Here is a 16234-nt window from a genome sequence, read left to right as displayed (position 1 = left end):
CTTCTCTGCCCAAGGGCCTGCTGTGTGTCTGCTCCTGAGACCCCCCAGGCTGAGCCCCACCTCCGGCCAGCTGCCCCACTGGGATGGCTAAGACAGGGCTTCTCAGGCTCTAAGCACCACGGCACAGGTGGGTGGGCCTGGCAGGGTGGTCAGGCGCCCCTGCCTTCCCACTCCTGTCTTGTTAACCGTACAAACTGCCTCTTGAGAGCCAACCTTCCAGGTACCGAACGCTGTCCAGACACCATCACTGATCCCCCCCACCTGGTAAGAAAAGTCCCAGCCTCCCCGCTGTGCGGGTGTGGAGACCAAGACTGGAGCTGGAGCCTGGAGCTAGCCTGCGCCTCCTACACTCAGCATCCTTCTCCCCACAGCCTGGTCCTGGTCTTTCCAGCTCATCTCCTTCCCACGGGGGAGAGAGCACACGGCCCTCCCTGCCCGAGTGACACGGGGTGACCGCATGCGGAGGGAAGGGACCCCAGCGATGGGGTCAGGGCATTCTTCGGGGAAGGAGTGATTTCTGGCTGGGTTCTCGGGCTCTGGTAGGGGTCACTCACCTCCTCTCTGTCTCTCCAGAGCTCTCCTTCAGGCAGGTACAGCACAGCTGCGTGGGAGCACAAGGCAGGGAGAAGAAAAGAGTCCCCGGGCCACGGATGAGCAGGACCAACCCTGGTCCACGTGATTCTCTGCTAAATAGATAACACGCCCCTTCCTCCAGTCACATCCCCCCCATCCCCGGCCCCCCGGGACAAGCAGGGCACAGGCTGGGTTGTCAGCCCTCCCTGAGAGCTGGTCTCGGCAGCCCCTGTGAAAGGCACATCCTTTCAGCATCTGCCTGGCTGGCTGCTTGCTCAGGCCAACGGGGAAACGGCCTCCCTCCCCCTCTTCACGCCCCGCACTTGGGCGCAGCCCCTGCCCCCCTCCCCGCCCTCCCAGAGGGAGAGTCGCGTGCAGCTGTTTCTGCTGCTCCAGGCTCCACGTACCCCAGCGATCGTCCTCCATCACCAGCTGCAGCGCCCAGTAGGCCAAGACTGTGCTCCGTGGGATGGCCACCGTCTTCTCTTTGGCCATGGCGCTCTGACCCTGGAGCTGGGAGAGAGGCAGGGAGAACAGGACGTCTTGTCCACACAGGATGCTAGGGCCTGCAGGAAGGGGTCTCGGGGGCAGACAGGAGCAGGGGATGGGGTGACACGGGGGGAGGGACTGCGAGGGTCCCTCTTGGTGACCAGGGCCTTCTGAGGTTGGCGGGGAGGGGGAGATGCAAAGGCAGGGGACACTCAGGCACAGCACAAACAGCATTCTGCCAAAGACGTTGCACATGAGGTATTTCCAAAAAACCCAAGGCACTCTGGGGTCAAAGCAGTACACACGGGCACGGTAAAAGCTCTACACGGTCCCACCATAAAGAAGGGAGTTTTATTTTGCCTCAGTAAACATTGTCCAGAGTTTGGAGTGTTCGCTTTGGGAAAGGCTGAGCTGGAATCCTGGGGCCCTGCAGCTGGACAGCCGCCAAGCGATCTCGAAGTCGTCCTCCCTCGTTGGGCAGGTGGAAACCGAGGCACAGAGGGGCGGCTGTTGGGGGTGCTGGGAAGCCGGGGCTCCTGACGTGGGCCAGTGGTGGCCCTGTTATCACCCTGTTCCCACAGGAAAAGGGCCATCGACTGGCACTCACCTGCACGCCCGGGCATGGCGAGAGCTGGGGCCCAGAGCTGATGCTGAGAGAGCAACTCGACGTGTGGAGACGAGAGCCCCGGAGCCCTAGCGTGCTGGCATGGGGCCCAGCCTCCCCCCGTCACAGTGGGGACTGGCAGTCCATGGACACTGAATGACCAAGGAACAGAGCCGCCGAGGAGCGGGCCCGGGTCTTGAAGACAGGTGGAAGGAACACTGACAGTCCTTGCCCTCAGCACGTCCGGCACTTTTCTCACATCGCTGCTTAATCCTCACCCCGATGCTGCAGCCCAGCTTCATGGACCAGAGAAGTCAAACTCAGAGGGTCAAGTGACTTGTCCAAGGCCACCCAGCCAGCCAGGGGTGGAGCTGGGATTCGCAGCCAGACACGCCCAGTTCCAAAGCGGATGCAAACCCCCCTGCACTGTGATACTACTCCCCGGCAGCAGGTAAGACTCACCTGGGAGAGTTAAAAGAAGACCAGCAACTGGGTCCTAGTCCGGACCAGTTAAAACAGATTGCGTGTGCATGTGCGTGTGCGTGTGCATGTGTGTGTCTGGGTGCTGGTATTTAAAAAATAATAGTCAAAAAACAACACAACGCCTCTCCAGGGGATTCTAAAATGCAGCGTTGAGAACCACGACTCAAGTGTCCAGGAACTCCACTCCTGGTTTAGATGGGGTGACCTCCAGGGTGCAGCTCTTTGGCAGGAGTGAGGGTGGAGGGGTGGGCCCCTTGCTGGCTTTCAGCACCCCCGGGACACCCCCTGCACCTGGAAAGGGCTGGGCCGGAGGAGTGACAGCTGCCCCGCTCCGTCTCCTCAGCCGAGGCTCTGAAGCGCGGCGTCCTGCGCAGCCTCCACGGCCTTGTCACCACATACGGGCTCTCCCTCTCCTTCCGGCTCTGCAGCTCCCTGAGGAACGAGGGCCTCGGAGTCCTCAGTTTCCTGCCAGGGGTGTGGGGTGTGGGCAGGAGAAGAGGCAGAGCTGGTGGGGCTGCTCTCCAGGGCTCCCCTGCTCAGGGGCCTTTCGAAGCGGGCAGCCTGGACTCTGTGCTGCTGCAGGCAGCGGGAGGGTACAGCGGGCAGCTGGCCTGTCTTCCGGCCTAGAGTTCAGGGTCAGGTGGGCGTGGTCGCAAAGGGGAGAAACTGAACTCTGAGACATCTGTCTTCTACAGGGTTTAAGATGTCCAGAGGCTACCCCCGGGCTTTCTGCGCGCTCAGTCGGGCAAAAGGCATACGTTACTTGGCTCACGTGGCATTTAGAAATTTTGAGATAATATGGCACTGCACACCAGTGCGTGTGTTTTAGGACGAGAGCTTGGGCAGCCGAGAGCACAGCCGAGTGGAAAGGGAAGACTTGAAGAGCTTATATCCAGAGGGTGTGACCATGGGCTCCAGCCCGAGGGGACAGACTTTTCCCCTGCCGGGGGGAAGTTGGGTGGAGGGAAGTGAGGGGCTGACTTCTCCATTAGGCACGGTGCTCAAGGCCCACAAAAATGTTTTAATTTATTTAAAATCAGAAGAAAGAAAAACTTTTAGCTCTAAGAGAATGTCATAATACTTAATATTAGAGTAGTCATCTGTATACAAATACACTTAAGGCCACAGAGAAATTTAACGTATGGTTGGGAGTGGGCCAGTACAGTCTTAAATGGTAATTTTAATGTTTTTACGGAGGAAGGTGCCCACGTGGCCGGGGTGCAGGAAGCAGCAGGAGGCAAAGGAGCGGCCCGCAGACGTTCCTGCATCGGGCCTGCAGGGAGCGCCGGAGGCACGTCGCACGAGCGCGGGGAGGAGTCGCCGTCGGGCCCTCCAGGAGACGGTGAGGAATTCAGGGTGGGGCCGTGGAGAGGACCCTGGGGGGACAGCCTGGGGCACGCCTCATGGAGAGACAGAGAGACGCTCTCCAAAGGAGAGGGGTCCCGAGAAGGGAGGGAAGCTCGGGGAAACGGCGTGGTGCGGGGGGGGGGGGGGGGCCGGGGCTGACCTCCCCCGCGGGGCCGCTGTGGGGCCCGCCCTCGCGCTGAACCCCGCCGCGCGGCGCCCTCGCGCTGAACCCCGCCGCGCCCCCAGGACCCGGGTCCGGCCTCCCACCCGCCGCCCCACCCAGTCCCTACCTGAGGCTCCGGGCCGGCTGTCCCCGCGAGCCGTGGCGTGGCGGCCGTGCCAGTCTTGGACCGCAGGCTGCGCCCCACGTAGGAACTCTCTAGGACCCCTGCCCAGGCCACGGGGTTTCCAGCCCCGCCCCCGCCCGCGGTCGTGGCCCCTGGGGAGCGGGGTCTCCCACGCCTCCCTCTGACCCTGACCCTGACCTTGACCCTGACCCATGGAGGTGATTCTCCAGCTTTCAACAAGGGCGTTTAGACGTACGCTAATATTTATGCTCTGTTTTTCTTTCTTTAATCAAAGTTATACATTCACGTGGTTTAAAGAATCAAATTGTGCCCAAGTTCTTTTTTTAAACCTCAGACTCTCCCGTTCCCCGTCAGCCCCATCTCCTCCTGGCTTCTCGCCAGAGGCATCGCTTTGAAGTCTTTTTGCTGCTTGTCTTGGTAGCTGCCTCTGTTCTCTTTCTTAAAGGACCGTGTTGACACCACGCAGTCCACACACTGGAAATGTACACTTCTGTGGCTTTTTAGTGTATTCACAGCATTGTGGAACCTCCACTGCAGTCAATCCCAGAACATTTTTATCACCCCAACCACTGATGGACTTTACGGATTTGCCTATTCTAGGTAGTTCAGATAAATGAATACAAGGGGGCAGGGGGGGAGGGAAGTGAGGGGCTGACTCCTCCATTAGGGCACGGTGTCCAGGGCCCACAGAATGTATTATGATAATACAAGATGTGGCCTTTTGTATCTGTCATCAATTAAATAAGAAGCTTGCTGAGTTGTAGGCATTATCCATGGGTTTACACCAGGGAAGATGAGGATTTAGGGCCCCCTCTTCCTCTACACCACACACAAGTCCCATCCCTCATCCTCTCAATAGAGTTATAATTCTCTTTGTTCTTTAATATTATTGTGACTCTGTAAACTCTACTCAGCTATTAGTAAACTTTTTCCTTTCCTGTAGGATTTTGATAGTTTCTCATCGTCGTTTTTTTCTTTACTTTTTTTTTCTATTTTCTGTGAATTTATATCTAATTAAATCCAAACTCTGCCAGATGATTAAATCTCTTCCTATTATGTTCAGATTCAAGGTATTTTTTTTTTTTTTTTAATCAATTTCATCTTCCTGGAGAAATCTCTCCAGGAGCCTTCCTGTCTGTTCAGGTCAGGGCTTTTTGTCATCTGGCCTGGCACTGAGTGTCATCCTGGGAATCCCCCTGTCTCTCTTCCACACTAAATCTTCTTTCTCAGTAGCCAGCGTCTTTCTCATGTTTCTCTTCACTTTGATGTATCACATCCTCTTACATCTTTCTGGAAGAGGGAACATGGGCAGTCATTGTTTTAAAAAACTTTGTTTGAAAATGCCCTTATTCTACCTTCAAACATGATATAGACTTTGAGACTGGAAATCATTTTCCATCAAAATTTAGGAAGACATTGCTCCATGGCCTCTAGTTTGCTGTGTGGTTGTATTTTAAAGTCATTCTCATATAAGATCTTTTGTAAATAACCTGTTTCTCGCCCTGGATTTTCACTTCGTCCCACATGTTCTGAAATGTCCTCAAAATATTTTGGTATGGGCTCATTTTCATGTATTTGTGTTAGGCACAAATATCAGTAGGTCTTTTCTTTTTTCATATTTATTTCTTTATTTGGCTGCACTGGGCCTTAGTTGCGGCACGCGGGATCTTCGTTGCCACGCGTAGGATCTTTGTTGCAGCATCTTTAGTTGCGGCACGCGGGATCTAGTTCCCTGACCGGGGATCCAACCGGGGTCCCCTGCGTTGGGAGCGTGGAGTCTTAACCACCGGACCACCAGGGAAGTCCCAGTAGGTTTTTCTCTTGTGCCCCCCAGGAAGAATCTTCTAGTCTCCTGCCTGCTACAGAAGCGCTGGGAGAAGGGAGTCAATTGGGAAAGACCACGCTCACAGCTCACAGCTCGGAGAGGAGGTGAGGAGAGCAGTGCAGGCTGTCTGGGGGGTGAACTGGAACTTTCTGTGAACAAAAGGGCTCTCTGGCCACTTCTGTGCCCCACTAGTGACAGGAGAGACTTCTGGAATGTATCCTTTTGTTGTCTTTTTGCTGGATGGAAAGAGAAAAGAGGAAATGTTAAGCACCCAGAGTTAATTATCACGATCGGTAACAAACAAACAAAAAACTCCAAGGACATTTCAACACAGGAGAGAACAGAAAACGTGAGTCAGACAAGATCTTCTGGGGGAACAGGAGGAGGCTGGAGTGCCGTGCACCACTTTACAGGCTCTTAACCTAAGGCCAGAGTTTTGTTTTATTTTTAATATTTATTTATTTTTGGCTGTGTCCGGTCTTATGCGGCACACGGGATCTTCATTGAGGCATGCAGGATCTTTCGTTGCGGCACATGGGATTCTCTCTAGTTGTGGTGTGCGGGCCCCAGAGCGCATGGGCCCTGTAGTTGAGGCGTGCGGGCTCTCTAGTTGTGGCGCACAGGCTTAGTTGCTCCGCAGCATGTGGGACCTTAGTTCCCCGACCAGGGATCGAACCTGCGTCCCCTGCTTTGGAAGGCGGATTCTTAACCACTGGACCACCAGGGAAGTCCCGAGAGTTTTTAAAAATAAATCTTTTCCCCCTCGTCTGCTTGGCTGAGCCGTTGTGGGGAGGGGAGAAAATGGATTGGAGGAGGGCAAGTCTGGGCGTGGCTTCTGGGAAGAGGGGCGACACTGACCACAAGCACGTGTTTGTGGGAAGCAGAACTGTATTAATGAAAAGTGATAGCCACGCGACGGAGTGTCTTGCCCAGGTGCTGACTCACCTCTTCTCCCCCAGGGAAGCCAGGTGAACTCTGTCAAGGAAGCTAAGACCCCTGAGCCCCTCCCCACACACACACTGACCTCTCTGAAGATGCAGAGGTGTTCTGTGCGGAGAGAGAGGCAAATGCCTCTGCTGAGGTGAGGGAACCCAAGCCCGGGGCGTTTAGCCAATCCATACGCGACAGGACAGAGCCCAGGCCAGCCATCCAGGACTCCTCAGAGCCCAGGGGAGTCCCTCCTTTTTCATGCCATGACCGTAGCCAGTAGGAACATGCTCCAAACAATAATTTGCAGCAGCAGAGAAACAGGTCTCAGTTCTGGTTGTGGGGAAGAAAGAAACGCTTACTACCCTGCCCTCTTTGTGCAGATAGAGGGTTTGGACAGAGCTACTTAGGCTGGGAACGAGCAAGATGAATAAAATAGGGTGACACAGCATCTGTGCAAACACTATATGGAAAGAAGACAGTGAAAGAATCCATTCAGGTAGAAAAGTTAGGTTAATGAAAAGCATACCAGGACTTCCCTGGTGGCGCAGTGGTTAGGGATCCGCCTGCCAATGCAGAGGATACGGGTTTGAGCCCTGGTCCGGGAAGATCCCGCATGCCATGGAGCAACTAAATCCGTGTGCCATAACTACCGAGCCTGAGCTCTAGAGCCCGCGAGCAACAACTACTGAAGCTCGCACACCTAGAGCCCCTGTTCCACAACAAGAGAAGCCACAGCAGTGAGAGGCCTGTGCACCCCAACGAAGAGTAGCCCCCCTCGCTGCACAGCAGTGAAGACCCAATGCAGCCAAAAATAAAAAAAAAAAATTAAAAAAAAAGAAAAGCACACAGTATCTTAATTATTTTGTATGAAAGCAAAATCATCTCAATAAAGCAAGACCTCAAAGATGAGAAGATGAAACAACAGAATTAAGTGAAAAGGGAGATTGCAAAGCTGAGGAAACAAATTGAATATCAGAATGACAATTTCTGAACTAATAAATTAGAAAAGCAATAGAATGATAATTGCAGTTGAGGGTTGAAATCACAGACATCAAGGAAAGACATGCTCTGATCTCAGAGAATGCAAAGGGATAAAGGAGAGATTAGAGCAATTAGACAAGATACAATGTATTTAGAGGACCCAAAGGACATTTGGTGACTGAAACAGAGAATTCAACAAACAGAATGTATAACGTGTTTAATGATATTGAGTGAATCTTCCTTAAATGACGAAGAACCTAACCCACAGCTCAGAAGGCACAGTCAGGAACACTCACAGGATGACTGATGGACACACAGATATAATTGTGTGTGTGGGGGGGTAAGTTTTATTTTGAAACAATTCCAGACATACAAAAACATTTCAAGAATAAAAAAGAACTCCTGTTTTAAATATTTCACCACACTTCCTTGATCACATATTTATCCATCCATCAATTCACCTTATTTTCTGATACATTTCAAAGTAAGTTACAGACATCAGTACACTTTACCCAGTACAATTCAGAGTGCATATTAACGAGAGTTCAATATTTGTGTACATTGCTTTGAAGTAAAATTAACACGCAGTAAAGTGCTCACATCTTTAGATGCTATCTGTTGAGTTTTGACAAATGCATAAACCTTTTACAAGATACAGAGTATCTCTGTCACCCCAGAATGTTCCCTCGAGTCTTTGTTGGTCCCTGTGCCCCCAAACTGGAGAGGCAGAGAAGCATGGCCCCAGGCTCCCTGAACACCAACGATGCTCACAGCACAGACGGGGGTGTGGCCAGGCCTCTCTGGACTGAGCGCCCCGGGGAGGGCTCAGGCCTTGGCCAGCTGCTGCGGCACTGAGAGGGACCCGTACAGGGTGAACAAGGGCTTCTTGGACTCCAGGTCTCAGGTCCCCTTGGGGCTGTCGGGAGCCACCCTCAGGCTGCACTCCTCCAGCAGGCTGAAGGTGATGGCCAACCCCTCTACCTGCAGCGGGGTGAGGAGCTTGGGGTCCAGGGTGAAGGGGATGTTCCAAGGGTACTTGAAGTTGGGCTCCAGGATGCTCTTCACCTGGAAGAAATGAGGTCAGGTGTTGCAGGTCAGCCTTTGAGATCAGGAGACAAAACCTTCTGTCCCGAGAGCCAGGGGCCTCACCGGGTCATGGAAGAGGCAAAGTCATGGAGTCAAGGGGACCAGGAGTCTCGTCCTGTCCTGTCCTTTGATCGGTGTGATCTTGGATATGTCATTGGAAATTGTTGCGCTTTGGTTCTTCAGCTGCTAAATGGTGATACTAACATTGACCTTGCAGAACAGTGGTATCTGGAATTACATGTATATGTGTACGTGTGTGCAATGTGTGTGTGTATGTGCATACGTCTGTGCACACATATGTACTCATGTATACATGTATGTGGAGAGAGAAAGAGCAATTTGCAAATGGTAACTGTGTAAGAAAAGCAGAGGTGTTTCAGATCCCCTGAGCCCCCCAAACTTGTATTCCTCTTTTAGAACTGTGGGCGCCCTCTGCTGGGGTTGCCATGGAGACAGAGACCCCCATGAGGTAGACTCACACCCACCGGGCTTGCTCCCCAGAGGGAGAGGCAGCCAGAGAATTCCCGGTGGCCACACGGGATCCTTTCTCCCCTCTCAGCAGAATCTTACGTCACCTCTCTTTCCTCAGGATCATTCTTATCCCTGGCTCCCTCACCCCCATCCCTGGAGGCTGGCCCCTGGGGATTGATTTCTTCCCAGCGCCCGCTGCTGGAGCAGGATCCTCTTCTCCATGGACCAGGCCAGTAGCTCGTGTTGGGTGTCACTCAGCCCCGGGAACGAGGGGACATTTGGGGAGAGAGAGTGATGAGTAGTCAGATTCTTCTTCCCTACTGTGAACTAGGAGACCCCATGAGGGGGGGACCCGAAGGCAGAGGAAGAAAACCCGCTCGACTTGAAAGGCGAGTTCCCTCCTTCTGCTCTTGGGATGGTCTCCAGGATGCTACATAACATGGTCCAGCAGGTGGGGTTCTAGGCTGGAGCCAGGAATCATCCACACCCAATGATAGGCTGGGTGAACTTGGACTGGTCTTTCTAGATCCCGGGCTGGTTCTGTATCATACGGTGAATTTATCTCACTGACCCCTCCTGACCTTGGAGAGGGACGTGATGTGAGATGAAGACCATGGTATTAGATGGGTTTTAGAGAGGTGGGTGGCCTCTAACCCCGTCCTTTTTGGGTCTAGAGGCCAAATTTGTGACGTTCCCATATTTCCCTCAAATCACTCTTACCCAATATGGCTTTAAGGAGGGAAATGATGTGCAGTCTTAACTTGAGCCATAGATTTCTTGAGTCCTCTTGCATCTCACTTAGGAAGGTACCACCAAAGCTGTCCAGATGATCCGAGGGGCCCCAATCCAACTACAGGAAACCGGTATTATTAGTAATACAACAACAACGATAATAGTAAGAGCGATAGTGATGTTGTTTTGCAGTTTTGCCAGTATCTTTTGAGTCTACAGGTGATTAACCAAGGTGGGAGGGGGCGGGATCTTCACCTCCCCCCAGATTCCAAGCAGCTTCAGCATGTGGGCTGCATGCCCTGGACCTGCTCATTGTGCCTGGACCAGCGTTTGGGACCCCCTTCGGCAGCCCTCCTTCCCCATGTATCTTGGCAGTCTATCTCCTAAACCTGCCCCTTCACAACTTTGATCAGCCTTAGGTAGAGTGCCCCCCGCCCCCCGCCAAGTCCATGAGGTCCTGCAGAGCCTCTCGGTCCTTGAGCCTGGCCAGGATATTGTGGAGAATAGCATCCTGAGTGTCCTTTGGGAGCTGGGCCGTTGCCTCCGTTTCCCTGCAAACCTCCTTTTGTAGGTGCTTGAAATCTGTCCTCAGGCATCAACATCAACCAGAAAGTGGGGACAGTTCTCTGATTAGAACATCCGTGGTGAGATGAGCCAGGCACCTCCATGTCGTTTATCTACCAACCAAAAGCATCTCTGCAGACGGCATGTTTGAGCTCTGGGGCTGGAGCTATCATAACAGGCTAAAAACATGGGCAATCCTTGTGCTGTGAAGGGACCCGGGGTGGGGTAGAAGGCAGGGAGGAGAGAAGGAGATTCTGGAAAGAGGTCATGGGAAGTGGAAGAAGATGACCAAGTGCTCTTTTCTGGGACACGTCTAGAATAACGTGGATTCTAGCATTGGGCTCTAGAGATGAGAATCTTAGGTGCTCTGGGCTCAGTTTCCACATCTGTTTAGTGGGAAGGTTATGAGGATTAAATGAGGTCATGTATGTAAAATGCTTGGGGGAGTACCTGGCACACATGAACTACCCTCCTCATCATGTAATTCTGCCTGTATCGTCTATGACCTCACAAAATTAAGCAAGGAGTGGAGTTGGGGGTTCTCTGCTTCTCCTGGGAGACTTCAGGTGGTCTCCAGCTGATCTGCTGAGAGGGGGAGGTCCAGGGAGGCAGACATTTCTGTTTGGTCCACGGCCGTATCCCCACTGCTCAGAATAGTGCCTGTTGCCTAATAAGTCCTCAACAAGTGTTTGTTGCATGCGTGCATGAGTGAGTGAATGAACGAATGGGGCTGAACAAAGCGTCGATTTGGAAGTAGAGCTCAGTTTTGTAAGTTGCATGCAAGCCACCTTTTGGGTAGTTGGCTTTGCAGTTTCCCACCCAGGAAGTCCCAGCTTCCCTCTTCATAAACACTGACCTTGGCCAGTGGGTTCCCGTATTCTTCCTGGAAAGAGAGTCACAAGTGATCATCTCCCTTTCTCATCCCCCAACTTTACTTTTGAGACATTTTGGAGAGTCCTGCCCTCTTAACGCCTTCTCCCTTTTGCTTAACCTCTTCCTGCCCCCATCCCCGTCTGTCCCTCCCCCTCCCTGGCCGCGTGGAACCCCTCCCATTCCACAGAAACTAGGGCCAGGCCCCGGGGCAGCGGTGGCAAAGGCAGGGGCCATCTGCCCTGCTCTCCAGACGTATGTGTGCCATTAGGACCCATCCCCCATCCCAGGAAACACACACTCACCCATTGGGAGGATGGGACCTCTCATGGTGACTAGAAATTAAATCCTTACCCAAGAGTTAGTCTCTGAAGGTACTCGGTTTCTCTGACCCTCTGCCCCCTACTTCCCTGACCCCCGTCCCCTTTCTATCTACCCCTTCCCTCCCAGGGGGCCAGACCCAGCGACTTGGGTAAGGACAGCAGAGGCAATCACGTGGCATTCTGGTTGTGACAGGAGGCCTCAGGGAGGGATCAGATCCCACTTTCCTGGCTGTAAAATCACCCACTCGCCCATCGCCGATTGCAGCTGACGCTCTTCTGGAAAGATAAGCAGAAGGACTCACTCACCAAGAGTTATTTAACCTCCGCTCCCCCCAGACACACACACGTGCACACACGCACGCACACCCCGGTATTCAAAGGAGAAAGGTGCCTTCCTCTGTGGCCCCAAGAGTCTATGGCTTGTAAAAGACAGAAGCAATTGGCGGGCTGTGGAGGAGGTTAGCTTCCCTCTGGGTCTGCTGGCTGAGCCCCTTGCATGGCTCTTATTAGCATCCAGAGGGGTCAGAGTTCAGGGGGGCCCGAGGTGTAGGCAGAGAACCTGCCCAGCTCAGGAATTCACCTCTGGAAAGGTTTTCCACTTATCATCATCTGAGATGAAAAGAATGTCTGGATAGGGAAGAAGCCAGGTCGGGAGAGCCCAGGTTATTCCTGCTGGATCCTTTCACATCCCTGCACCTGTAGTCCCCCCCGCCCCCCCGAGCCCATCCCCAGCTTCTTCCTCCGGATCAGGTGGGGCAGCTTTCCTCAGTGTGGCCTAGGGACCCCTTGCATCAGAATCACCTGGGATGATTGTTAAAAACTCAGAATCCCTGACCTCACTCTGTTTCTTCTGAATCAGATTCTCTAAAGAGAAACCTGGAAGCTACATGTTAAATAAGCACCTCATCAAGGGATAACGTCCTAGCCCTAAGAAATGATGGCATCACTTGAACAGTGGTCCAGGAGAGACACAGCAGCATCTTTCCAGGCACAGCGTCAGCCCCAGGATGCAGCTCACTGAGCAGAAAATGTTTGGGATTTGGAGCCAGACAGACCTGATTTGGATTCCAGTTCTACCAGTTCCCAGGTGTGTTAACTGTGAACAAATTATTTTGTAAGTTTCAATTAATTCTTATGCAAATGGAGATATTATTCCTAACTTCAGAGGCTGCTGTAAGTATTCAATATGCTAAAAAAGTGCCTGGGTCCAGATAGTAGATTCTCAAATAATCGTAGCTCCTTGCCCTGTGCCTTTAGGCAAGGCTGGTTTGATATCTACCTGTGCGGGTGTCTTAGGGATTCCTGGGTGTCGCACCAAGAATCTATCTGAGCACCCTTGTTGTTCACTCCTTGCCTCCTTCGTCCCTGGTTGACACTACCTGGGACTGAAGAACTTGGCTCCAGGATATCCACGAGGTGTATTCTACTGGAACAGCAGGCTGTCCCCAGAACTGTGCGTGCGTCCCCTTCTTCTTCCATAATAGCGCCAGCTGATGGAATTTGCTGGTGCTCAACATGTATTTGACAGGCCTCAAGTCTTTGTCTCCAAGCTCTTTGACCAAATTCTTGCTAATAGGCTCAAACAGGGAGGGCATGTTGCTAGGAGAGGATGGAAGGGGAGTGCAAAGTTCCGTTGGGTGGCGGGGAAGAGAGTGGGCAACCTCGTACAGATCCTTGATATTCTTCCCGAAGGGACGCACATTATAGGAGGTGAATTTAGGTTGTTAAGTCAGACACAGAAAGACAAATACTGCAAGATCTTACTTTTTTTTAATTTTTTGCGGTACGCGGGCCTCTCACTGTTGTGGCCTCCCCCGTTGCGGAGCACAGGCTCCGGACTCGCAGGCCCAGCGGCCATGGCTCATGGGACCAGCCGCTCCGCAGCATGTGGGATCTTCCCGGACCGGGGCACAAACCCATGTCCCCTGCATCGGCAGGCGGACTCTCAACCACTGCGCCACCAGGGAAGCCCTGCAAGATCTTATATGTATGTGAATCTCAAATAGCTAAACTCATAGAAGAAGCAGAGAGTATGATGGTGTCCAGGGCCTGGGGGGAAATGGAGTGACATTGGTCAAAGGGTTCAAAGTTTCAGTTGTACTAGATGAAAAAATCCTGGAGATCTAATGTACAGAATAGTGACTATAGTTAACAATATTGTATCGTATACTTGAAATATGCTGAGGACGTATCTTAAGTGTTCTGACCACACACACACAAAAGGTAGTGTGTGAGGTGATGGATATGTTTATTAGCTGGATTACGGTGATCATTTCACAATGTATATACGTATATCAAAATGTCAAGTTGTAAACCTTAAATATATACAATTTTTATTTGTCATTTATATCTCAATAAATCTGAAAAAAATTAAAAAGATTTATAAAAAACACAAAAAAGAAATGAACCCCAGGCAGTCGTATAGATTGGAGCTCAGAGCTAAGAAATGCCCTGGAGATCCAAGTGTTTGAGTTATCTGTGTGGAGGTAGTAATCGAAACCAGCGTAGTAAGGATGCAGACATGAATAAATAGTGAATAGCTGGGTAGACAAAAATGTGAAGTGCATTTTACAGACCACATTGAATGAGAGTAATTCATTGGAATTGCTCTCTTCTGGGCAAAGAGGAATTAGATTTCCCAGTTATACAGAATTCAGTTTTTGAACATTCACTGAGTGTTGAATAAAGACAGAATTTTCAACAGATCAAGTAAAATCCCTGATGTGAGTTTCAATTCTGTCTCGTGTGGGCCCTGCAAGGGATCAATGGACAACAGAGAGTAACAAGAACAAAAAAAGATTCTCTAAGCCTGGACCTGGATAAAGATGTATGAAAGATACATCCCTGAGCCTTACTTGCTTGCATGTTGTTTTCAGGAATTCTCCTTTATTAATGAGAACTTTAGGAAGAAGTAGTACTTTCTTTGGGGGTCAGATTAGGACAAAAAAGCCACCTCAAACAAAAACACTTCTATTCATTTGACAAATCTATCCTGAACATTTCTGTCTCTGGCAATAGTATCCTCTCTTCTTATTCATCCCCTGATTCCCCAGTTAGAACTTACCAGACTGTGTATTGTTTTGTCTTGTAGAGAAAAGATTCCAATTGAGTAGGATCCCTTTCAATCTTCAGACGTCCTGATGTCAAGCAGAGTTTGTCACACGAACTCCAGAGAGCAGATCAACGTGACTCTGCTCACTGTGTTTTCTTTCCACCAGTAGGTCCCTGACTCAAATTCCAACGCAAAATCCTAGAAAAGCAAGCATATGACAGGCCCTCTTCTCTTCCAGGAGACTGGGCCCGGGGCTGAGCGCTGGATCATGGAATCTTAGCCTCCTAAGTCTTCCTATTGCCCTTCGTCTTACTCTCCTCAAAACTCCTCCCTCACCTGTCTTCTCCCAATCCCGCCCTCACCCAGGGTGATTTCCAGTTTCATATGAGAAATGTTCAGAGCCCTGAATCTTGCCTAACACCAAAGATTAAGTGTTTGTCAGGGGACAAGAGCCCATGAGGGAGGCAGAATGGAAACGGTCCCGTAAACGGAGACCCCATAGATCATGGTGTCGTCCTATCCCGGGACAAGAGAGCTCCAAGGAGAGAATAATCAAGTGTGTGTTCCTTGGTAATGTACGTGGGGTAAATTCGCCGGAGGACAGACTCCAGTGGGTACCAGGGAGGGGGTGAGGACACAGGGTGTAGGAGATTCTTAACGAAGTTTCTATGAGGGGCAAGCGGGTGGGAGAAGGCGATCACTGGAGGAGGAGGACACTTGGGGGAGGGGTTGACAAGCTGCCAGAGACCCGATCGTGTCGTCAGGTCATGGGGAAGCATCCAGGTGACCTGGAGAGGATGAGGATAAGCTTGTGTCCATCACATTGTCAGACATTTTTCTCTAATCTTCACATCAACTCTGGAGAGATGGTCTCATTTCCGGTATACAGATGGGAAGGCTGTGTAAGAACAAATAGAAATTAAAAATATGAGGCTTAGGGCTTCCCTGGTGGCGCAGTGGTTGGGAGTCCGCCTGCCGATGCGGGGGACGCGGGTTTGTGCCCCGGTCCGGGAAGATCCCACATGCCGCGGAGCGGCTGGGCCCGTGAGCCATGGCCGCTGAGCCGGCGCGCCCGGAGCCTGTGCTCTGCAAAGGGAGAGGCCACAACAGTGAGAGGCCCGCGTACCGCAAAAAAAACCAAAACAAACAAAACAAAAAAAATTAGGCTTATTTCTCCCAGTTGAAAATCAGGGAAGAGATTTCCTTCCCCTCCTTTTCCTTAGAACCTTTATTTTTAGAAAACTTGGGTAAAAGTGTAAGCACTTGCTCCTCTCTTGGAAATGTATATAAATCCTTTTGAAAACTCAACTTTAGGACCCAGGAAAGTCTTTCTCAAGGACCTGAGACCTATTCTTTGCAATGTAAGCACCTAGTATCACCCCTCCCGGTTTCTGCGGAAGGGCGGAACCTAAATTCAGCGGGCACGTGCTCCAGGGTACAAAATCGACTTCCTCTCGTAAAAGTTAAAAGTTTGTTTTTCTTCTGGATAAAACCAATCAGCTAACAGGTGGTCACTTCGATTACCAGGTAAAGTCAGGATAAACTACATGTGATAGGCGGTTCTGTCAAGGCTTCTTACCGGAGGACTAGTTATTA

At 51.4% G+C, this 16234-nt stretch overlaps 1 protein-coding gene across 1 annotated transcript; it reads right to left on the bottom strand.

Moving 5' to 3' along the window:
- Positions 1–7742: 7742 nt before the first annotated feature.
- GSDMC (gasdermin C) lies at positions 7743–14993 on the bottom strand. Its single transcript, XM_049700510.1, is given in 7 exon segments — positions 7743–8606; positions 9285–9359; positions 9820–9947; positions 10272–10425; positions 12866–13001; positions 13004–13635; positions 14651–14993. Coding segments are annotated over 6 exon segments (912 nt in total). The 5' UTR covers positions 13182–13635; positions 14651–14993; the 3' UTR covers positions 7743–8365.
- Positions 14994–16234: the final 1241 nt, after the last annotated feature.

This window comes from Orcinus orca, chromosome 17 (genome assembly GCF_937001465.1).
Source record: "Orcinus orca chromosome 17, mOrcOrc1.1, whole genome shotgun sequence".
Taxonomy (NCBI): Eukaryota; Metazoa; Chordata; class Mammalia; order Artiodactyla; family Delphinidae; genus Orcinus; species Orcinus orca.
Note: the sequence above shows the minus strand (reverse complement) of the source record. Positions and strands in the feature narration are given on the sequence as shown.